Source organism: Trachymyrmex septentrionalis, unplaced genomic scaffold (genome assembly GCF_001594115.1).
Source record: "Trachymyrmex septentrionalis isolate Tsep2-gDNA-1 unplaced genomic scaffold, Tsep1.0 scaffold17, whole genome shotgun sequence".
Classification (NCBI taxonomy): Eukaryota; Metazoa; Arthropoda; class Insecta; order Hymenoptera; family Formicidae; genus Trachymyrmex; species Trachymyrmex septentrionalis.
The window spans coordinates 1353523-1372518 of NW_017304864.1; the positions used below are offsets into that span (position 1 = coordinate 1353523).

The following is an 18996-nucleotide window of genomic DNA, read 5'->3' on the forward strand; positions in this document are numbered from 1 at the left end:
CCGTTTTTTCTCCAAGAAAATATAATAAATCGAGGGTGCAACTTTATATTTATAGTCAAGGCTGTAAGTTGATTAAAAATGTTTCAATTTAATCGACCGATTTAAAATTCATTCTATGTAATAATCAAAATTTGTCTCGCAGAATAAGACATACGCTTTTCAAACGTTCTTTAGAAAATTTTAAACAACATCCAGCTAGCTATAAATTATCATATGAATTGGTGCATAAATAACTTGTGGGAGGATTCACACATATGGTTGAGATATGTGCCTGTCTAAGCAGTAAAATTAACGAGTTGGCCAACAGGTAAAATTACTAGCGCGGACTTCCACTTTTACGCGTCCGATGAGAAGTGGCTTTTGCGTCGTAAAAAGTTTTCAGCGATCAAAACTGATGTGAGTGGTAATTGCAAGGATTACATTACACCGTGCTTGTCGAGAGTTGCGCAACGATATTAGGCGCTTCTCGAGGTGGCAGGAGTGACGCCGGTCGTGAACCGATGTCACTTCAGTCGCGACTATTTCTACACTATTATATACATATTAAAATAATTACGAAGGCATGCGCGCGAGAAAGGTGAAAAAAAAAAAGAGACGTAAAGAGAAAATCTCGGTCGTTGGCCCGATCGAGCGCGACATGGCTTAATTCGACAAATGTTGCAACGTACGTGTTGTCGTGTAAATTTTTTGTGTAAATTCACCAGCTGAAATTTATTCGACTCGGTCTGCTGTGAAAATTCGTTAAACTGTCATAAGTGTCCGCGCGAGCTGCAGCGAGCACGGCAATCGCGCCGGGGCTGACGTTATTAAATGCGATTGCGCAAGAAGCCGCGCGCGAGAAGCCGCTCCAAAGGACGCGCGCATTATGACACCGCGGCATGTAACGCGGCCTCTATGGTGCCCCGGCTACGTCACGCCTGCGGAGTGCCTGCGGTTTTGTATTACATGTAATACGCCTGCACACGATTATCAGGAGCGTACCTCGATCGGAATACCCTGATCCCGGATTATTTTCCTAGTTGATTCTTTCTGCGCCTCCGATAATAGGACACTGCTTCGATCTGTCACAATAGATTAACGGATTTGTCAGAAAATTCTGTCCCTCGTCCATTTTTACCAATGTAGATTAACTCTAACTTCGGTTTAATTATTTTTTTTTATTATTTATCTTCTAAAAGATGATTTTGCTAAATTATGTAACAATTTAACTTGGTACAGATCTGAAAATAATTTTGTCGGATTATGTAAAAATAATTACATAGTGGGACGTTCAAGCAACAAATTTTGACATTCTAACAATCAGTTTAAGCGCCTTGCATAATTATTTTGATGTTCCGACAAAATTATTTATAGATATTTCAACATATCACACATTCTCCTTCTATGTAGTAGACTTCTATGTAGTAGTTAGTTCTGTATGTAGTAGCTATGTAGTAGCTTAGTTCTATGTAGTTTTAAAAATTTGGGAATGATAAATTGCAATTATAAATGTTTAGATACTTCGGCAAACTTATTCTTTCCATGTAGTTATAGAAATTAGAAAAGGTAAATCAAACAGTAAACTGAAATTTAAATTAATCTACATTGGTAAAAATGGGCTTTTGAAGTATATTTTTCATAGGCAGAAATTAAACGCAGTTACCTGTGTAAAAATGGATTACTGAAATTGTACATTTAGGTTTTCACGATGATTATAAGGACAATTTTTTTATTACCTTTTTGTATGATAATACATTGTCATATTATTAAATTTCTTTTTATTATAATAACAATTAAACGTCTAAATAACGGAAACATCCGCATTACGATGTCATTGCTATAAAATAAGACGGTCTGTCCGTGCCATTATTAATAACGCAATCCGGCATCGTCGTCTTTCCATCGTTGAAGGAGGAAGCGATTATTTGCGGCATACATCTCCTAGACACCTTTATTTAATTAATTCACAATTGTCACTACTGTTTTATCACTTGGCATTGCCTGGACAGTAATTTAAAAAGACGGACTTCCTGCATTCCAACACGAATGTCTTGCCTATCGCGTACGTGGAAAAACGTCTTTACCTCGAATTCTTTTTATTCACTCGCAGCAGGTGTTTCCTCGTCATGGAAAAATTAACTGACATGATATTACGTAGTGCATATTACTATTTGTAGCCTATAGCGAAATACCGAAGATATCCGTTTATAACATCCTAGTTAAGGTAAGCTCCATTGCAAATCACAATGGAGAAATCTACAACTTTGAAATGAAGCAAAGGCGTATATCCTTGGTAATAATTCTTACAAAATTCTTTATTTCTTCCGTGGTAATAATTCATATTGCCAACGAGTGAGTGAAGAATCTTGTCTGCATTGGCATTTATGTAATATAAAAAAAAATAAGCTCTCTCAAAGAGAGAAAGAGAGAGAAAGAGAGAGAGAGAGAGAGAAGGAGAAAGAGCTACTGCCAACACATACCACGCGTTTATCCATGTATATCCAAATATTGACGCGGTGCTCGAGCTTAAAATTAAGAGCACTCTATAGTATAACGATCGAATTGCCGGAGTATAGCATATTCTCGTGCGCTCGTTCCTTCATTTGAGTCTTGGTTTTCCGAAAGTCAAACCGCAACTCGAGATTGAAGCTGTCGCTTCGTTAGCTCGATTCTGCGACATGCGTGTACGTACACGCGTGTACATACCCACATGACATATATCCCTTGTAAGTAGGTACACGCGCGACTTACGTGACCGTCTCGTCTCCTCTCGATTTGCGGCATGGCGATTTGTTCGCGTGTGCGCGTGCAGTCCCAACCGAGTAATTCCACGGGGGACGACGAGGCTACCACCCATCGGAATGCAAATTGTGACTTTAAACGTTGCGCCGATAGTAGAGTCGGCCTGAAATGTTTCAACGGTCGCGCCATAGCTGCACGTTTTTTCACGTTGGATTATGCATCTCGTCTCCTACGAGGCGCATCTCATCTCCTACGAGGAACGCCTTTCATTTTCCCTCCATCGACATTCTTGCCAAAGTTCTTCCAACAGATAATGCGATCTCGCATTATCCGTTGGATTTTTGTATCGCTGACACTGATACCGCGATTAACATAATCTGCGTGTGAATTTGCATGTATTATTAGCGTTTTGAATTTTAGTCATGAATCAAGTATTAAATCATCAGTTATCAAATCGGTTATTAAATAATTTTTATATGCGAAGGTTTACCTAAATAAACTTTGGAAAAATAAAAAATAATTTAATTTTTACGAATTTTTATGAAACACGAGAATATATATTAAAAAAGGTAAAAAAATATGCAATAAATATTTTATGCATTTATATTTTTGAAAGGATGGAATATTTATAAAAAGTTTAAATGTTTTACAAATGTATATTTACAAATCGAGGAAAGCGTTATTAACTTTTAATAGATTTTCCGGTTCTTTACTATACATTAGATTATCCGTGTTCTCAATTAATTTTCGTCACTTTTACAAGTATACAAAAATTTAATTAATTCTTATATACTTCAATATCTTTGAAAAATATTTGTAAAGTTGCGTATTTAAAAATTTGTGTTATAACATATAAATGTTATAACATATTTGGCATAATTACTTGATTATAATTACTTGGTGCTCCTATAATACTTTAAAGAAAAGGAATGTGCAGGACAAGAATGACCTAATCGTGTGTACTAAGAGTATCCAATTATGGCCGGTATTCATAGTCGGTTCTTATTTCAAGACCGTCTTAAGTAATGTCTTAAAACGTTAATACTACCCTCTGATTGACTTATGACATCTTAAGACTGTACTTAAGACAGTCTCAAATATAAGGATCGACTATGAACACTGGCCTATATCAATACCATAAGTTTTAATTCGTTTTATTAGTTATCTCCAACTGTATATAAATAAATCGTGAAACACAAAAAATGTATACTTTTGTAAGCATATATAAAGAAATATAAAGAAATCTCTGATTTTGAAATACAAAAATGAGTCATCCGATATTATTATAAGAAAGATTACTTATTAATTCACGATGCGTCTTAGGTTTCTATCTGCCAACATTATATACATATATGTACGTACATTATATACGAAACGTGACTTGTGCGAATATCCATTTTGGAGGATCTGCACAATGCACGGTCGAGCTTTACTCGTATTCGCGAGTTTATTAAATAGTAAGGATCATTCTCGCGCATACCTTTCCTTTGGGAAGTCTCGATTTATTTTTCGTTTTTCTTACCAGCATCCCCGACGGAACAGGAATGCTCGACGATTTAAACAGCCGGGTGCAATCTTAATTAGAATTTTTCAGCGGGATTTATGTCTCAATCGTCCGCATTCCCAGCGCGCCTTCGCGATTGAAATGTGTCGGTGAGATGAAACCGATTGAGACCAGAAGATAACTATTTCAATCGTTTGCTCATCGCCATTGGCACCGAATGAAGATTCGATGAAACATCATTCACTGATAGCGATAGGACATTGATCTTCTAATCTTGTTACTCTGAAAGGGCTATGTCGCGCACAATTTTTCTTGGTCAACGTAGATATAAAGTGAAGATCTATTAATCTTCCAATTTTGAAAGCTCCATTCACTCTTCTTCTGTTGTGAGCCACTCGGTTTCGCCCATGACATTCTATCCTCCTCGTGGACAAGATCGTCGATGTTGATACAAGCAAGTCTGATAAGAACGAGGCGGGACAATCGCCACGCGCGCAACTTGAAGAACAAATCCTTTCAAGCCTTAAAGGCAGATCCTGTCCCAGCGCGCTCGGACAAATCGCCTTCCGAGAGAGATCACGCGCGGTATCCTCGCGATGCTACGTCACACGAATGACACGACGTAAATGTCGGTGTGTGGCCGTGGAGGCTCACGAGAAAGGTACGTTCGACATGAAGATTAATAAAAGGGATTGCGTCGCACCGTCTCGCTCGAGCTCCTCGAGGGTTACCTCCGTTCGAAGGGCGAGGTGAACGATCTTATCGTTAAGCAGCCAGTATATTATTATATTCATAATGTCAAATTATTGTATATTCATTGATTTTTTCAAATCTGAGTTATTTTTCATCATTTCTATAGGTCGTCATTGCTCCTACTCGGTATGTTGTGCTACGTTTACTTCGTTTACTGTATTTAGGCTGCGGCCTAGTCCAAATTTAATTTTTAATTATTTAGGCTAACTGCTTGTAGTAAACATTTGGTAGGTGATCTAATTTGACTTTAAGTCAGGTCTCGACTTAAAATAGACCACCTGTTTAATAAACGCGCGTTACTTAAAAACTTGCTAATTTTTTTTTACTATACATATAAGAAAATTAATTTTCTCGCTGAGATAACACAATAGCTGAGAAGACACAATAGCTAAAGACATAATCTGAAATGGCGCTGAGCCCACAAAAATATTTTAAGTTGCTTATGAATTTAGGGTTGCCAGGTGCCCGAGCTTTCCGGAAAAAAGCTCGGAATTTGTCAACTGATTCCGTATCGAATAATTGAAGTTTCCTGTTCTGGAAATGTGTAATTTTAACAGGACCTCAGAATTTATCTCATATTTTTAGGCTGGTATACCGTTATTTTTTTTTTTAAACTAAAGTAATTTTTATATTTTTGAAGATAGAAAGACGAATCGAAAGCTAGGTTGTGCAGTTCTCTCTTTTTTTTTTAAATAATCAGAAAAAAACTTTGAAAATGCATCCTAGTTTTCGAATCGCCTTTTTATTATCTTAAAAAAAAAATTATTTCAATTTAAAACATTAGCATCAAAAAATGATCACAGTGGTGTAGGTCATATTGTCTCCTAATGTAAACGCAATCTATAATTAATGTAATTAAAACAATTTAGCTTAAGAAGTGTTATTAAATTTGACTCAATTTAACTCAATATTTAATTTAGCTCATTATTTACTTACAACAGAGCCTCTCGTAGCGTTAAATTACAAATAGAAATGAATTAATTTACATTTTGACACATATGAAAGTTAAAAGTAATAAAATGTCATTTAATTCAAGGGATACCATTGCTCCTTTGACTTCTAGTAGTGTAGACGCCGTGCAAAAAAGTAAGACGCCGTTCCGTACACGTTAATTATTCATGCGAGATTACGAAAAATGATAAGAACACGTAGTATACCAAGGCTGGTGCGGCGGAGGCGTTCATTCTGGGCCTCGTGGTACTGAATGAGTGGAAATTACGCAAAGCGCACGCGGTATTGCTAGAGTACTTGCTTTGATACGCCGTACAATATCTGCGGGCGTGTCGGTTCTTTCAACGTTATCCGCTTGTTGCGTGTACCCGCGAAACCGATGGTTCGATGCCACTTGACACATGACTGATAAGTTAGCTGTAGCAGCTCTACGAGGGAACGTAGTAATCTCTGTGTGTTGCAGCATCGAAATTGCCGATCCCTGCGGTTCTTAAAATTTAAAGAGAGTTAGTCCCGTGTTTTTCCCGTGACTGTTAGATAAGTGAAACTTCAGCGTAATCTAATTTTAATAAGCGCCGAAATAAAACTAGGTATATTTCCCAATAGAGTAAGAAACTTCTCTGCTCAATTACGTTCTCGCGCAAGCAACAGTTTTAAATTTAAACTTTGTTTCTCTCTCTTTCTCACCTCATGACTTTCTGGTCCAGTCGACGCTATCAGGAAAAAGAACCGGACCAATTCGAATAAAGAATTAAAGTAGCGCGCGAGAAGGTGATGATCAATGAGAGAGTCGCTTATTCTTGGTCTTTCGCGTCGTTATGAAAATGTCAAAAGCAAGAGCGCAAAATCCCACTCGCAAATTCTCAGGTGATAGGGGCGCGGCTATCATATAAGTAACGTAAAGAATGCCTAATTATACGGACAATAAAAGTCGGGCAGATTGCACATTCGGGAATCGAATAGCCACCCTTCGCTCGCGATCGAAGAGATTGCGGCTTCTTGAGATGCAGCTGGGAAGATCATAAGGAATGCGTCGCGTAACGATCAACGTAATTCGTTTCAAGGACCGTGCACACAAGTAAAAACGAATTGCAACCGAATAAAACCACTGGCAGTTCGCGAAAATTGTAAATCACGAGACGACATTTTGGAGCGCCGACGACAAATGTCAGGGTTGAACGGACGGTTTTGAAGTCAACTGTCTACGTGTCAAAACTGAGAGACAGATTTATTGATTCTTTATAAAAAAAAATATAAGAAAAGTATAATAAAATAAATATCTAATAATACATTTAATAATATATAAAATATAAAAAAACATTTAAAAAATTTAGAATATAGAAATATAAAATAAACATTTTGTTAATTTAGAAAAGATGCAATATTCGATACTTTTTTCGTGTACTTGGCGTATACTTTTTCTTTTTTAAAAAGTTTTTTTAGAGGATACCAGAAAGTTTCACATTGTGAATATAATTTGTTGCAAGCTTTTTGTATTTATTGCATAATATAATATATATATCGTAATTTAAGCAATGTTTATTAAATAAGTTAACTAAATTACCTTGTTAGAAATTTTTTACAATTTTTAAAAAGAAGAAAAAGTTTTTATATTTTACATAAAAAATTTTTTATATATCTTGAAGTGTGTTATATGTATTTTTAATAATAATTATTGGAATTGTTTTTAATTCAGAACAAACAAGCAATAACGACATTACGATTTTACCACGAAACGAAACGACTATGGTTAATTTCAGCGAATTGTTATGCGAACAGTTAGCAATTTTTTGCGATTTGTCGTTTTTTCTAATTGTGCTTCTCTTAATAATTTACTCACGTATTTACGATCTGGTGATAATTGTAAAAGTCGAAAGTAGCCGATAGCGATCGCAAAGGTCAACGCGTGGTTCAACATTGGATACGTTTACATTACATTAAGAAACGGGAAACATTTTATACGTAAACGGCCGCATCCGTACAACGGAGCTGTGAAGATTCCGATTTCCAAGAATATATTGACACGCGCGCGTTGAAGCGCGACATGCGGTACTGCGTAATAATCTTTTGATTTCTGCGATTCCTGAAAACGACCAGCTGTTATTGCCGTACTCTCTTTCAACACAATAATGATGTCGTAAATTCAACCTCAAAACTCAATCGTCGACCGTACGAAAACTTCATTTATATATACATGTATGTATATACATACATATCAGAAAAAGAATCACTGCCTGAAAGTTTGTTATTAATTTTGTAACAGATGCACAAGGAAGATATTATATTAATTTATATTATTATATTAATTTACAATAATAATAGAAACAGAAAAATGTTATATATGTATAACGTTTATCTACATTTATATTATATTTCTTTTACTATTGCAAATTATATATTTAACAAACGATTTTTTGATAATAATCACTGTAACGCATTGTAAGTGTTTATATACCTCGTCTATTTTATTATATCTGTTAATTCAACTTTATCTCAATTTTCTTCTTGCAAATTTAAACATTATATCTTTATATAAGCAACTTATAAGTAATAACTACATATAAAGTCTTAAGTAATTTGTGTAAGTAATAACTTATATATTTAACATATATGTAAATCTGTATAAGTTATTATAACTTACATATATTTTACATATATAAGTTATTATTTTATAAATTATATTTAATACTTTATGACAATTATCTTCTCACTCAATTAATATCAGCCTTATTCTTTCTCTATTGTTAATACTTTATATACGAGAATTACTTATAAATTATATATATATATATATATATATATATATATATATAAGGATATAATGTTTAAATTTGTAAAAAAAAACATAGCTAAAGTTTAATTAACAAACAAATAGAATAAAATAGATGGACTACACATATAAATACTTACGTTATGCGTTACGGTGATTGTTATCAAAATCGTTTGTAAATACATGTGTATATAAAATATATATAGAAACAGGTAAACACAAAATGTATCGTCGCGAAGAAATATACCTGCTGACCGTGTTAGAATTATCATTTGTAGTTGGAATTCAACAAGCGGCTTATCAGCGACTAGACACGCGCGCATAAAGTATGCGCTTCCCGCGTGCATGCATTATCCTGACGTGCTATCGCGCTACGTGTCGTGGCGTTATGAATGGCGCGAGGAAATCGCTTCCACGACGCGACGCTACGGCGATGTAGCCGTAATCGACCTAGACATTGCCGTCCCTACGCGTATTTCAGGCGCAACGCGCTTTGCTCCACTTCGCGGAATCGCGATTGTAGAATCGTACACGCAAGTCAGCACTATTTCCGCGGAAGAGATTGATTTATCGATCTATGACGATATTACGTTTCTAATAACTGAAATTTTTTATGCATAAAGTGTCAGTCTGGTCGCCTATTTCTTTTTTTCTTTATAAAAGAATTAGATTAAGTTTTCTTTATTATGTCTATGTATAAAATTATTTCAAATAACTATTATGTAAAGCGTCTTAAAGTCCCAACTGCGATATTTCGGATATAATACACTTACGATAGATTTATTTTTCTACATTGTTTCTACATTGTTTCTACAGAATAATGTATTTTTCAAATTAATGTAATTTGACTTTGTCTACTCTCTTGTTTAATATCCAATTAATTGGTGAAAAATTCAAGTTTCTGAGCGATTGTAATTATTTTATGTTTCGCCTTTTCTCTCTGTCTCTCTATTTTTTTTTTTTTAGAGAACATAGGCCGGATGTCCGATCATCAAAAACCATACCGGTATCGATCTAAACCGTTCACGCAACATGCGGAGGAGGGGGCGGAAAGTGGGGATCGACAAGCCAGTGGAGAAGAGGGAGCGGATGAAGAGGAAGATGGAAAAAAACGTACGGAGTCTCCACTCCTGATTCATCTCAAGCATTTTTCCGAAGATGCACTGGTCAGAAGAAGAAGTGTATTGTGAAGAGAGGGCAGGGATGACCCCTTTCACTGCACCACGTTGGCACCGGCGCGTATATAAAGAGCCGAAGCGTCTGACGAAGAAGCACAAGTACTACTACCAACCCATCTGCATCTCAGGCAAAGCTCTTCTTCATCGTCTCGGTGCCCGTGTGACAGAGAGATTATGTATACTATTAAGGTAGGTACGCATATTACTCGTCGAGTGCCGCGAGTTGGGTCCAATATCGTTATCGCGAGCGGGCCTTCCTTCGCGAGGATACATAGAGAGTGCAAATGAGAGAAACAGGAGAGAAAGGCAGAGAGAAAGAGAAAGAGAGAGAGAGAGAGAGAGAGAGAGAGAGAACATGAGGGAACTTTTGCCTCGAAAATTTCGACTCATCTATCTTACGCGAAAACGCGTTCGCGAAGCGACATTAGGTAACGACGAATGTCAGGTCCCTCGGGTGAGAAGAGACGTCCTGCAGTCATGAGATTAGTTTAAGTCGCAACGTGTATGTGTCGGACCAGACTAGACTAGACGCCTTCGAACTTACGCGCGATTTGTAGACGGCGATATGGGATGACATTTTGGCGAGACGTCTAAGGGTTGCGCAATTCTCATTCCACATCTTTCACGTTATGTATATCGTATAATTAACGGCGCTCCGACAAGACATCGTTTTACAATCGGGTTAAGTCTGGTCGCGATAAACTATCAATTATTAATTAATTGAATGCTATAGCTAAGCTATAGCTAAGCTTAAAAATGTTGCGCGTTGTATCTTACAACTTGTATCTCTCAGGAAAAATAATTGGTTTTTAGAGCAATAAATGAAGATATTAAGTATTGTGAGTACAAAAATATCTCTTATTTTCTCGTTAAAGCTTGATAAATTGATCTGCTTAAAAAATTTGCAATATTTCAAAAAGATGCGTAGAAATTGAACGTTCTACGTAGTTAAATTTAAAAATGTTGCACGTATCTTACAGCTATAACTTATATCGCTCAGGAAAAAAAATTGAATGACGCGTTCATATTATATATTATTTCCGAGACGATCTTCTTGTTAAAACTTGATATCTCCTTAAAAAGACGTAATAGAGTTCAAAAAGATGCTTAAAAATTCTAAACGTTTTCTTAAGCGATTTTTTGCTTCATGTATGTGTGTGTGTTCTCTTTTAATATTTTCAAAGTAAATCATAAGTGCACAGTCAGTAATTCGTAATCTAAAAAGACGTCACACAAACGATTAATGTAACAAGATTTCATTTCGCGTTGCACGCGAATCGCAAGCTTATCGGTAAATGGAGAACGTTAAATCGCCCTTTTGGCGAATTATTAGGGAGTTTTTGCAATAATATGAATTCAGATACGGTGAACGCTAAAGTCATGTTATCCTTTTCTTAATTATTTGTTAAGAAAAAGATAACCTGATCTTAGCGTTCATCGTATCTGGATAAACGGTATTGCAAAAAATCCCTATTATAAGAAAGAGACTACGGTGTTCCCTATTTTTTTCCTCTCTTCGCGTCTCGTCCGTGCTCATCGCTCGGAGGAATAAATTTAAACGATCCTCTCCTCGGCTCGCGCATCCGATATCAGCGGAATTTTTCACGAGGAGAGTCGTTCGCGGAAACGAACCGATAAACTTTGCGCGACTTCGACAATTTTTCCGGCTCCGCGCGCTCTCGTATATTAGTAAATATGAAATACGCCGTGCGCGCTATCAAGTAAAGAGCGACGTATCGCGTGTACGATATATATGTAATATGTATGCGCCGTATCGGGCACGAAAACGGATCATGCGTCGGGAAGAGAAAAATTTCTTAAAACCCGGGGTCGCTGTATCACATTCGAAAATGTGCCGTGCGTCTCATACAAGTCACATTTCAGAAAATGCGTACATTTCTTTTTCTTTCTTTCTTTTTCTCTCCTCATCTGTCTCTCTCTCTCTCTCTCTCTCTCTCTCTCTCTCTTTTTCTCTTTCTCGCGCGTCGCTACTGAAATATTATTACCTCTTCAGTTTGAAGATACAGAAATTTTGTTACGGGAAAGAAATTTCAAAATTCAATACAACGTTTCTGCGCTTGAAAATAGAGGCAAGAGTTAAAATACGTTTTGCAAATTTCCGCCCGATCGAGATACAGATCATATTCTTATCTTGCATTTAACGCCCAAATTTGATTCTGTCTGACGCGAGATTATATGACGCGTGAAAACATTTAAAATTAGAATCAGACAGTCGAGTTTAGTCGGATATGATATGTAATAATGAGTAATTATGAGCGTCCGTGCTCTCTCCTCGTAATTTTGCATACGTTAAAGCCGATTGAATTAAATATCGTATGTTACAGAAGATTCGTCTAAAATAAGAAAGTAGTTAAAAATATATTCGTCACATTGAGATGTGCGGTACATCACCTCATTATGTCACTTGCCGCGCGTACGTCTTTTTATGGTTTCTTTTGCAAGTTGTTGCTTCTTCGCCGTCTAATTCGTAATTCCATGTTACTCCCGATGGTTCTGTCTTATACTGAGACTTTAATGTCCTCAATAGTCACCTTTACATTATTCTTTGTTTTAAAATGCATATAGCGTTATTAAATTGAATAACGTAAATTAATATATAATTTGTGATATTATCAGCTTTAGCTTAATCAGATTGCAGTTAAAATCCGACAGATCGAATCGACGCGCAGTTTATAAAACTAAAAAAATGTATTTAGAAATATTAAAATTAAAAAAATTACATCACGGAATATTATTAAACAGCAAGATCCATCTTTTGACCGAATACAAGTTTCTTTCTCTTATTTCACTTGAAAGGATTGCTTCGTAAAACTGTAAATTGTAAGACTGCACTGGGTATCGTCAAGCGACGTATAATAATAATTCAACAGCGATTTTGAGGTATCTTTCACAAAGTGTGATGTAATATGTGGCGCACGCATGCCGAATAAATGCAGAATTGTTAATATAATTGCATTGTAACAAATGGGACACTTGACAGAGGTTACATCACACAACGCCTTCTTGGTGACACCTTTTTCTTTACAAATGATAATTGCCGGCGTAAGTATTCTTGAAGTTTCGGTACGCGTATGTACATTACGGTCTGTATGTCATCGAGAAAAAGAAATGACTTGACAGCCACTACTTGCATGATTCATTATTGGTTAATCATGATTACTTTAATACGTTGTGAGATTTGTATAAAATTAGAGACGGTATATTACGTTTTAAAATTCATACACGATTCAAAATATATGTTCAGTAAATGCAAAAAATATTCATACACGAGAGATTTTTATGAAAAAGCCTTATTTGTAGAAAATAAACATTAATTAGCAATTTATTAACAAAGAAAAAATTAGATTGTATATTTCTCAAAATAATTTTATCTAAAAGAATGTAATAATTAAAATATAAATTTAAACATGTTAATAATAAGTATAATTATTTTAATAATAAATGGAATTATCTTAATAATAAACCAAAGTGAAAATGTATTTTTTATATATGTATTTAAATGCACTGCACACTGGATATGTTTTATATTAGTCGTAAATTATCAAATTTTTGAGAGCGGCTCGTAAAAAAATTCGCGAACTATATTTAACACGATACCTTGGAATTTCCAGTTACATGCTAACAATTTACGTGCGTAAACAGTGTGCAGATTTTTCAAGGCGGATACGCATTTAATACATTATGCAGCGGAAGCGCATATCCGTATGTTCCCGTATGGCGTGGAGAATGTCATTGAAATCGGATTTCTCAATGTCAGCTCATCGAGTAAAGGCATATCGATTTCCGCGGTAATCTTCAATGAAGTCGGCGCGCCACAGAAAAATCACCTTCTCATATCTCGCTAATCATATTTCATTACCGTCGCGTAACACAATCGGCTACACCGCGAGATTATTTTCAAATTACAGCATCATCCGCGCCGCACGCTTACGAAAGGCAAATCCTGATTACTGTCGTTACTACGTAATCAAGCACACTGTAAAGATCAACATTGTTAGCAATCTCGAATATCTCGCCCCGAGGGCAAACGCGAGATTCCGATATGCTCTTCGTTTTTTCATACAAAATTCATGCAGATATTTATACGAAATTTTCACACGTGAGTGGAAAGTTTGAGAGGCGTTTTGCTCCTCGAATCTGTCTCGTCAATGAAAAAGATTCGAACGGAATTCTATTTGCAGCTACGTTAGAAAACCTTCGAGAGGAGTGCTCGATTTTCGTCTTGAATTCCCTTCGTACATGATATACATAACTTCGACGTTTGCTATCGAATGATAAACGACATCGAGAGAGCGGCTATCGATCTCGCAAACGATCTTGTCGTTAAACGCTTAAATCGGTCGACGAGGCACTCAACATCGGCCGCTCTTTCGAACGAGCGTGCATTTCTTGCGCGATTCTGCGACTTTACGTCAGAGAAGGCAAGAAGCTGCCTTCGTTCCTCTCCCGCTTTCATAATTCGTCGCTTTATTGCACGTTGCACATAACTGGTGCTTCAAGACGTCGTCATTGTTACGATAATTCTCGTCGCGTCTTGCTTTTAACCACGGAGATTTTCCGCGCCTCTGTCGTTTTCCCGATCGCTTAATAACGGATGCGTTGCCGATCAATTAGCATTTCAGATAACGATTCGTTTGCCGAGATAATCATTACGCGAGCGCGAGGCGTGAAACAATCCAGCGGCATTCGCGCAACCGGTCGAAAAGAGAGGAAAAAAAAAAAGAAGAAGAGAAGATGATCTTGCGCGAGCCTGGCAGCGCCTCGGGATGCACCGTAACGATCATTAACAACGTCGACCTTCTGCCTCCCTCGAAATTACGTGTATCGAGAGGCAATTAGCAGTTCTACGGTCGGCCGGTTAACGGGAAAGCAAATGTCGATTCTCTATATAAGTACGTTTGCATAAGTAGTTTTCTCGACGAAAGTTCGTGGCCGCAAAAGCAGGCTCATTCCCCTGTACTCGTCGAAAGTATCGATCTTCCTCGATTGGGGGATGGAAAATATGGAAGGATTAAGCTTTATTTTTTACGAAATTCCTGGATAGCGGTTTTAATTATCCCTCCGAGATACTTCCAAAGGATTCTAATCTCAAATTCAATCTTGATTTCCCTCGTAGACGGACAAAAAAAAAGGGGATCGATTATAACTTCATAGATTTGAATGAACATCTTCGATAAAATATTACGAAAATTGTGGTGACTGAGAAGGATCGATAGCCTTTCCCCCTGCTTATGCTCGCAAATCCATCGGTGATTTTCTATCGCTTGATTAACGCGAGCGATGCTGCACGAAAATCATGGACTATTGTAAATTGCATATGACAGCTTCGTTAATCCAACGAGCTTTGCTCTTTAATCGCTCGTTGCTCGATTAACGGGAAATCAATCGAAACGATCCTGTGATGCGCGTTTCATCGCGTGACATTCGCGTGTGTTTAAATTGAAATTCAAAAATCTGGCTTGCGCGGCCGAAATCCGCAAAGCTAACTATTATTAATTGGAATTAACTGGGAGAGTTTGAAATTAGCGAATCCGCTTCGAACGCAGGAAAAACGACATCTAGCGTGCAAAAACGATTATATAGTTTGCTCCATTTCCTCATAAATGGATTATTTTACACATATACGTAAAAACAACGAATCAAATGTATTTAAACTAAAATCATATACAGAATTATTATTTCGACTTGTAACTTTGCTCGTGGTTGGACCTTTTTCTTACTTACAATTAGTTAAATGAATTTCAGAATAAAATAAATAATACAAATATTATCATATTTTAACAAGGAGTTTTATAAAGTAAAATTTTATTTTGTTCATAGAGATTTAGCAATTCTTGTCAAAATAAGTACTCCATTTTACAGTATTACAGTTGTACCGTAAATACTCTATTTTAAAGTCTTTAAACAATTCTGCATAAGAATATTGCATAATAATACATGCAATTTTTTAATTGTAAATTTTTTAATTATAAATTCTGTTTTACATTTTTAATAAGTGAAGCATCGAAAAAGCGGCGAACAAATTGAAACTCGTTAATATTTGTAACACGATGATTTTGCATATTCTTATCATGTTTTAATAAGGAGTATCGTAACATTTTAATCACAGATTTAGCAATTAAATTTAGCAGTTCTTGTCAAAATATAAGTATTCCATTTTAGAGTTTTTAGAGCGCTTAGACAAATATAAATCGTAACGTATATTTTTTAATCGTAAATTTTTTAATTTAACAAAATTCTGTTTTACTTTTCTAGAAAAAAGTAAAGTAGCGAAAAAGCGGCGAACAAATTGGAACCCGTTGACATTTGTAACATGATGATTTCTGATCTTTACTCCTTGCCTCCTCTCCCCCGCCGCGGCTGGATTAAAGCCTGATGAAGTTCGTGAATGAAATTATACGTTCACTCCGCGCGTTCATGAGAAAAACGGGCGCGTTGCTCGACACCACTTTCGTCCTGTCATTACACACTGTATTTCATAATGTCATTTGAAACTGATGTAACCGTGCCATGCAGTTTCTAAGCATTATCGTCCTCAGTTGCCCTTTGCAACCGTGCTCCGCACACGTATACAACACATGCGCGTGCATGGTCGACCTAGTTTTCTCGTGTACTTTCACGAATTCTATGAATATTCGAGCAAGCCAAAAGGTTTGGCGATGTCGAGCACTGTCACACTATTGTCCGTGGATCGTCCCCGCGGATCGTCCCAGTATATTCTCACAATACGGGAAAACTCGAAAACACGCCGGGACTCGATCTCGACTATCATCGATCATTTTTACACACCAGGAAATTGGAAGGGGCCTGCGAAATATTTTGCTGTCTAATCGTATTGCTGGAAATTATGTACTCTGCGCTGAACGTTATAATATCGGACAAATTAACTTTTTTTCCATTTCCATTTGTCCCTTGCAAAAATCCCACAATTTTCGTTACGGCGCGTCATGATTGGGGAACCGTGGAGATTACTCGTTCAACGCGATAATAAAACCACGCGCCTCGCACGTTTACACTCCGGTCAGTATTGGAGCATTAAAGCGACATTACTCGCGCAGCGTGCTAACAGAGCAGCTAGATTTTCCACACTCACGAAATGCGAGTTGAAATTCCGCGAGTTCTAGCTGTGAATTTCGTAGCGTCATTTTATCTCGCTTATATACCTGCGAATGCGATTTCTTTTTAATTTTGTAAAATATCCGATCTCAGAATTCAATAATTTTGATTTCGCAAATTTGAAGTATTTTTGGACGATCGATATATGAAATGATTGTTGACAGGTGTTGGTGGCGGTCGTACTTTGTACGACAGGCACATTGAGCGCACCCCAAAGAGGACCAGTAGGTGGCTCGGAAAAAGATGCGGTAATTACATCTCAGCAGCTCGAAGTCGGCTTTGACGGCAACTATGTCAATAAGTAAGTTATGACATTTTTGATACACACTTTAATGGAACTTTAATAGAGGAAAGTTGCTGAAGACTTACCGGTTGTCTTGTTGTAAATTATATCTCATTATTTTATATTATTACTTAATATAGGCAACATTTAATAATAAAATTACGAATTAAATGATAAATGAGTAACATAGACAAAAATTTAACAGATTACATCTTACTTTGCGCATACTAAAAGCACTTCAAAAAATAATAATAGTTTTGATAATAATTTTGGATCATTCTGTAGCTGATAATATTTCTGTAGCTGATAATATAATGTAATCATATCATTTTATTTTAAATTTTTATATGTTCAGAAAACAAAAGATTTAAAACTGACTAATGACAAATTACAGTTAAATAGCTGTTTGTCCATGAGACACTACGTGCAATCATTAACACTACCTACGCATGACTTACGCGGACAGACAGCTATTTAATCATAATCTATAATTAGCCAATTTTAAACCTTTACATCTCAAAAACAACTGTTTGGAACATAATGGCAAATACTTTTTTAACTTGTATTTTTGAGAACTTTCTTACAATACAATTTAGACGTCCGGTTATCTAAATCGTATTTTTTTTTAGCAGCATGTTATAAAAAACTGTAGAGAAACTTATAACAAATTTATTTGTTATTGGTAAAAGGTTAAATAATAGATACCTGAAACATCAAGTTACAATGTTCATTTGAGTATAAATCAATACCAAATGGAAAATACTAATATATAATAAAAAAAATTACTTAAGTGGTACGCATTCCATAACACTCCCCTAACTCTCCGTTTAAACAATTTTAGTAGAACACTGTCGGAAAACAATTTAAAAGAGAAATGCTTTACTAATTATTAAAAAGAATAATGCTTTATTTAATTATGAGTATGAAGTTAACATGTGTAGTAAAGTGACGAGATAAATGAGTTAAAAATTTTCTCCTTCTCATTATTTAAAAAATCGTGCCATCATCGACGAATCCGCCGTAAATCATTAGTGAATCAGTGACTTCGCGAAAATTTCTTTTTGTAACATTCCGTGACCCACGCAAATATTCAAATCCTTTTCGCCTACCGGCCGCATACGAGGAAGATAATCGATACGGAGATGGTCGACAGGTACTTGCATACATCAGATATCTGATGACACCAGTTTATCGGCGCGCTGCCAATTGTTGCCCACGACAATCTGCCGCGCATAACTTCATTGTTATGCGCGAGTGGGAGTAGCATTCGCTACTGTGCCGAGGACTCATCTCCTCCTATCGTTTCTCTTTTTCGCACCATCTAATACCATCCGAGGCCTCATGACGCCTCTTGCATCTACATACGAATTGTGAACTCATTCATCAATCGATCGCTGAAACGATTGTTGATGACAGAAATTTGGTTTGTTCTCGTTTGTCATTCTAATTAAGCTGTCAAACTATGAACTGCATTCGATGAATATCTTGTTTAGCAGTAAAGATATACACTTCGATAGATCATTTAAATTACTAAAGTTATTTTTTATTGTATTAAAAAAATGAAATTTTTTATTCTATTTTTAATAGTAACAATTACTTTATTACTTATATATACATATTATTGTTTATAATCATAACTTTTCTCCTATTTATAATATATTTTATTTATTTTAAAATATTTTATACAATAAAATATTTA

At 36.0% G+C, this 18996-nt stretch overlaps 1 protein-coding gene across 2 annotated transcripts in view; it reads left to right on the forward strand.

Annotated features, from left to right (window-relative positions):
- The first annotated feature begins 9962 nt into the window (after positions 1–9962).
- LOC108746422 (endocuticle structural glycoprotein SgAbd-1-like) overlaps positions 9963–18996 on the forward strand; it is a 12108-nt gene continuing 3074 nt past the window's right edge. Inside the window, exons 1-2 of one of the 2 annotated variants that reach the window (XM_018483193.1) lie at positions 9963–10066; positions 17179–17315. In XM_018483193.1, the coding sequence (XP_018338695.1) occupies positions 10052–10066; positions 17179–17315 (152 nt within the window). In that variant the 5' untranslated portion in view covers positions 9963–10051. The remainder of the gene's footprint in view (positions 10067–17178; positions 17316–18996) is intronic. The other variant, XM_018483194.1, reaches the window with a different exon arrangement.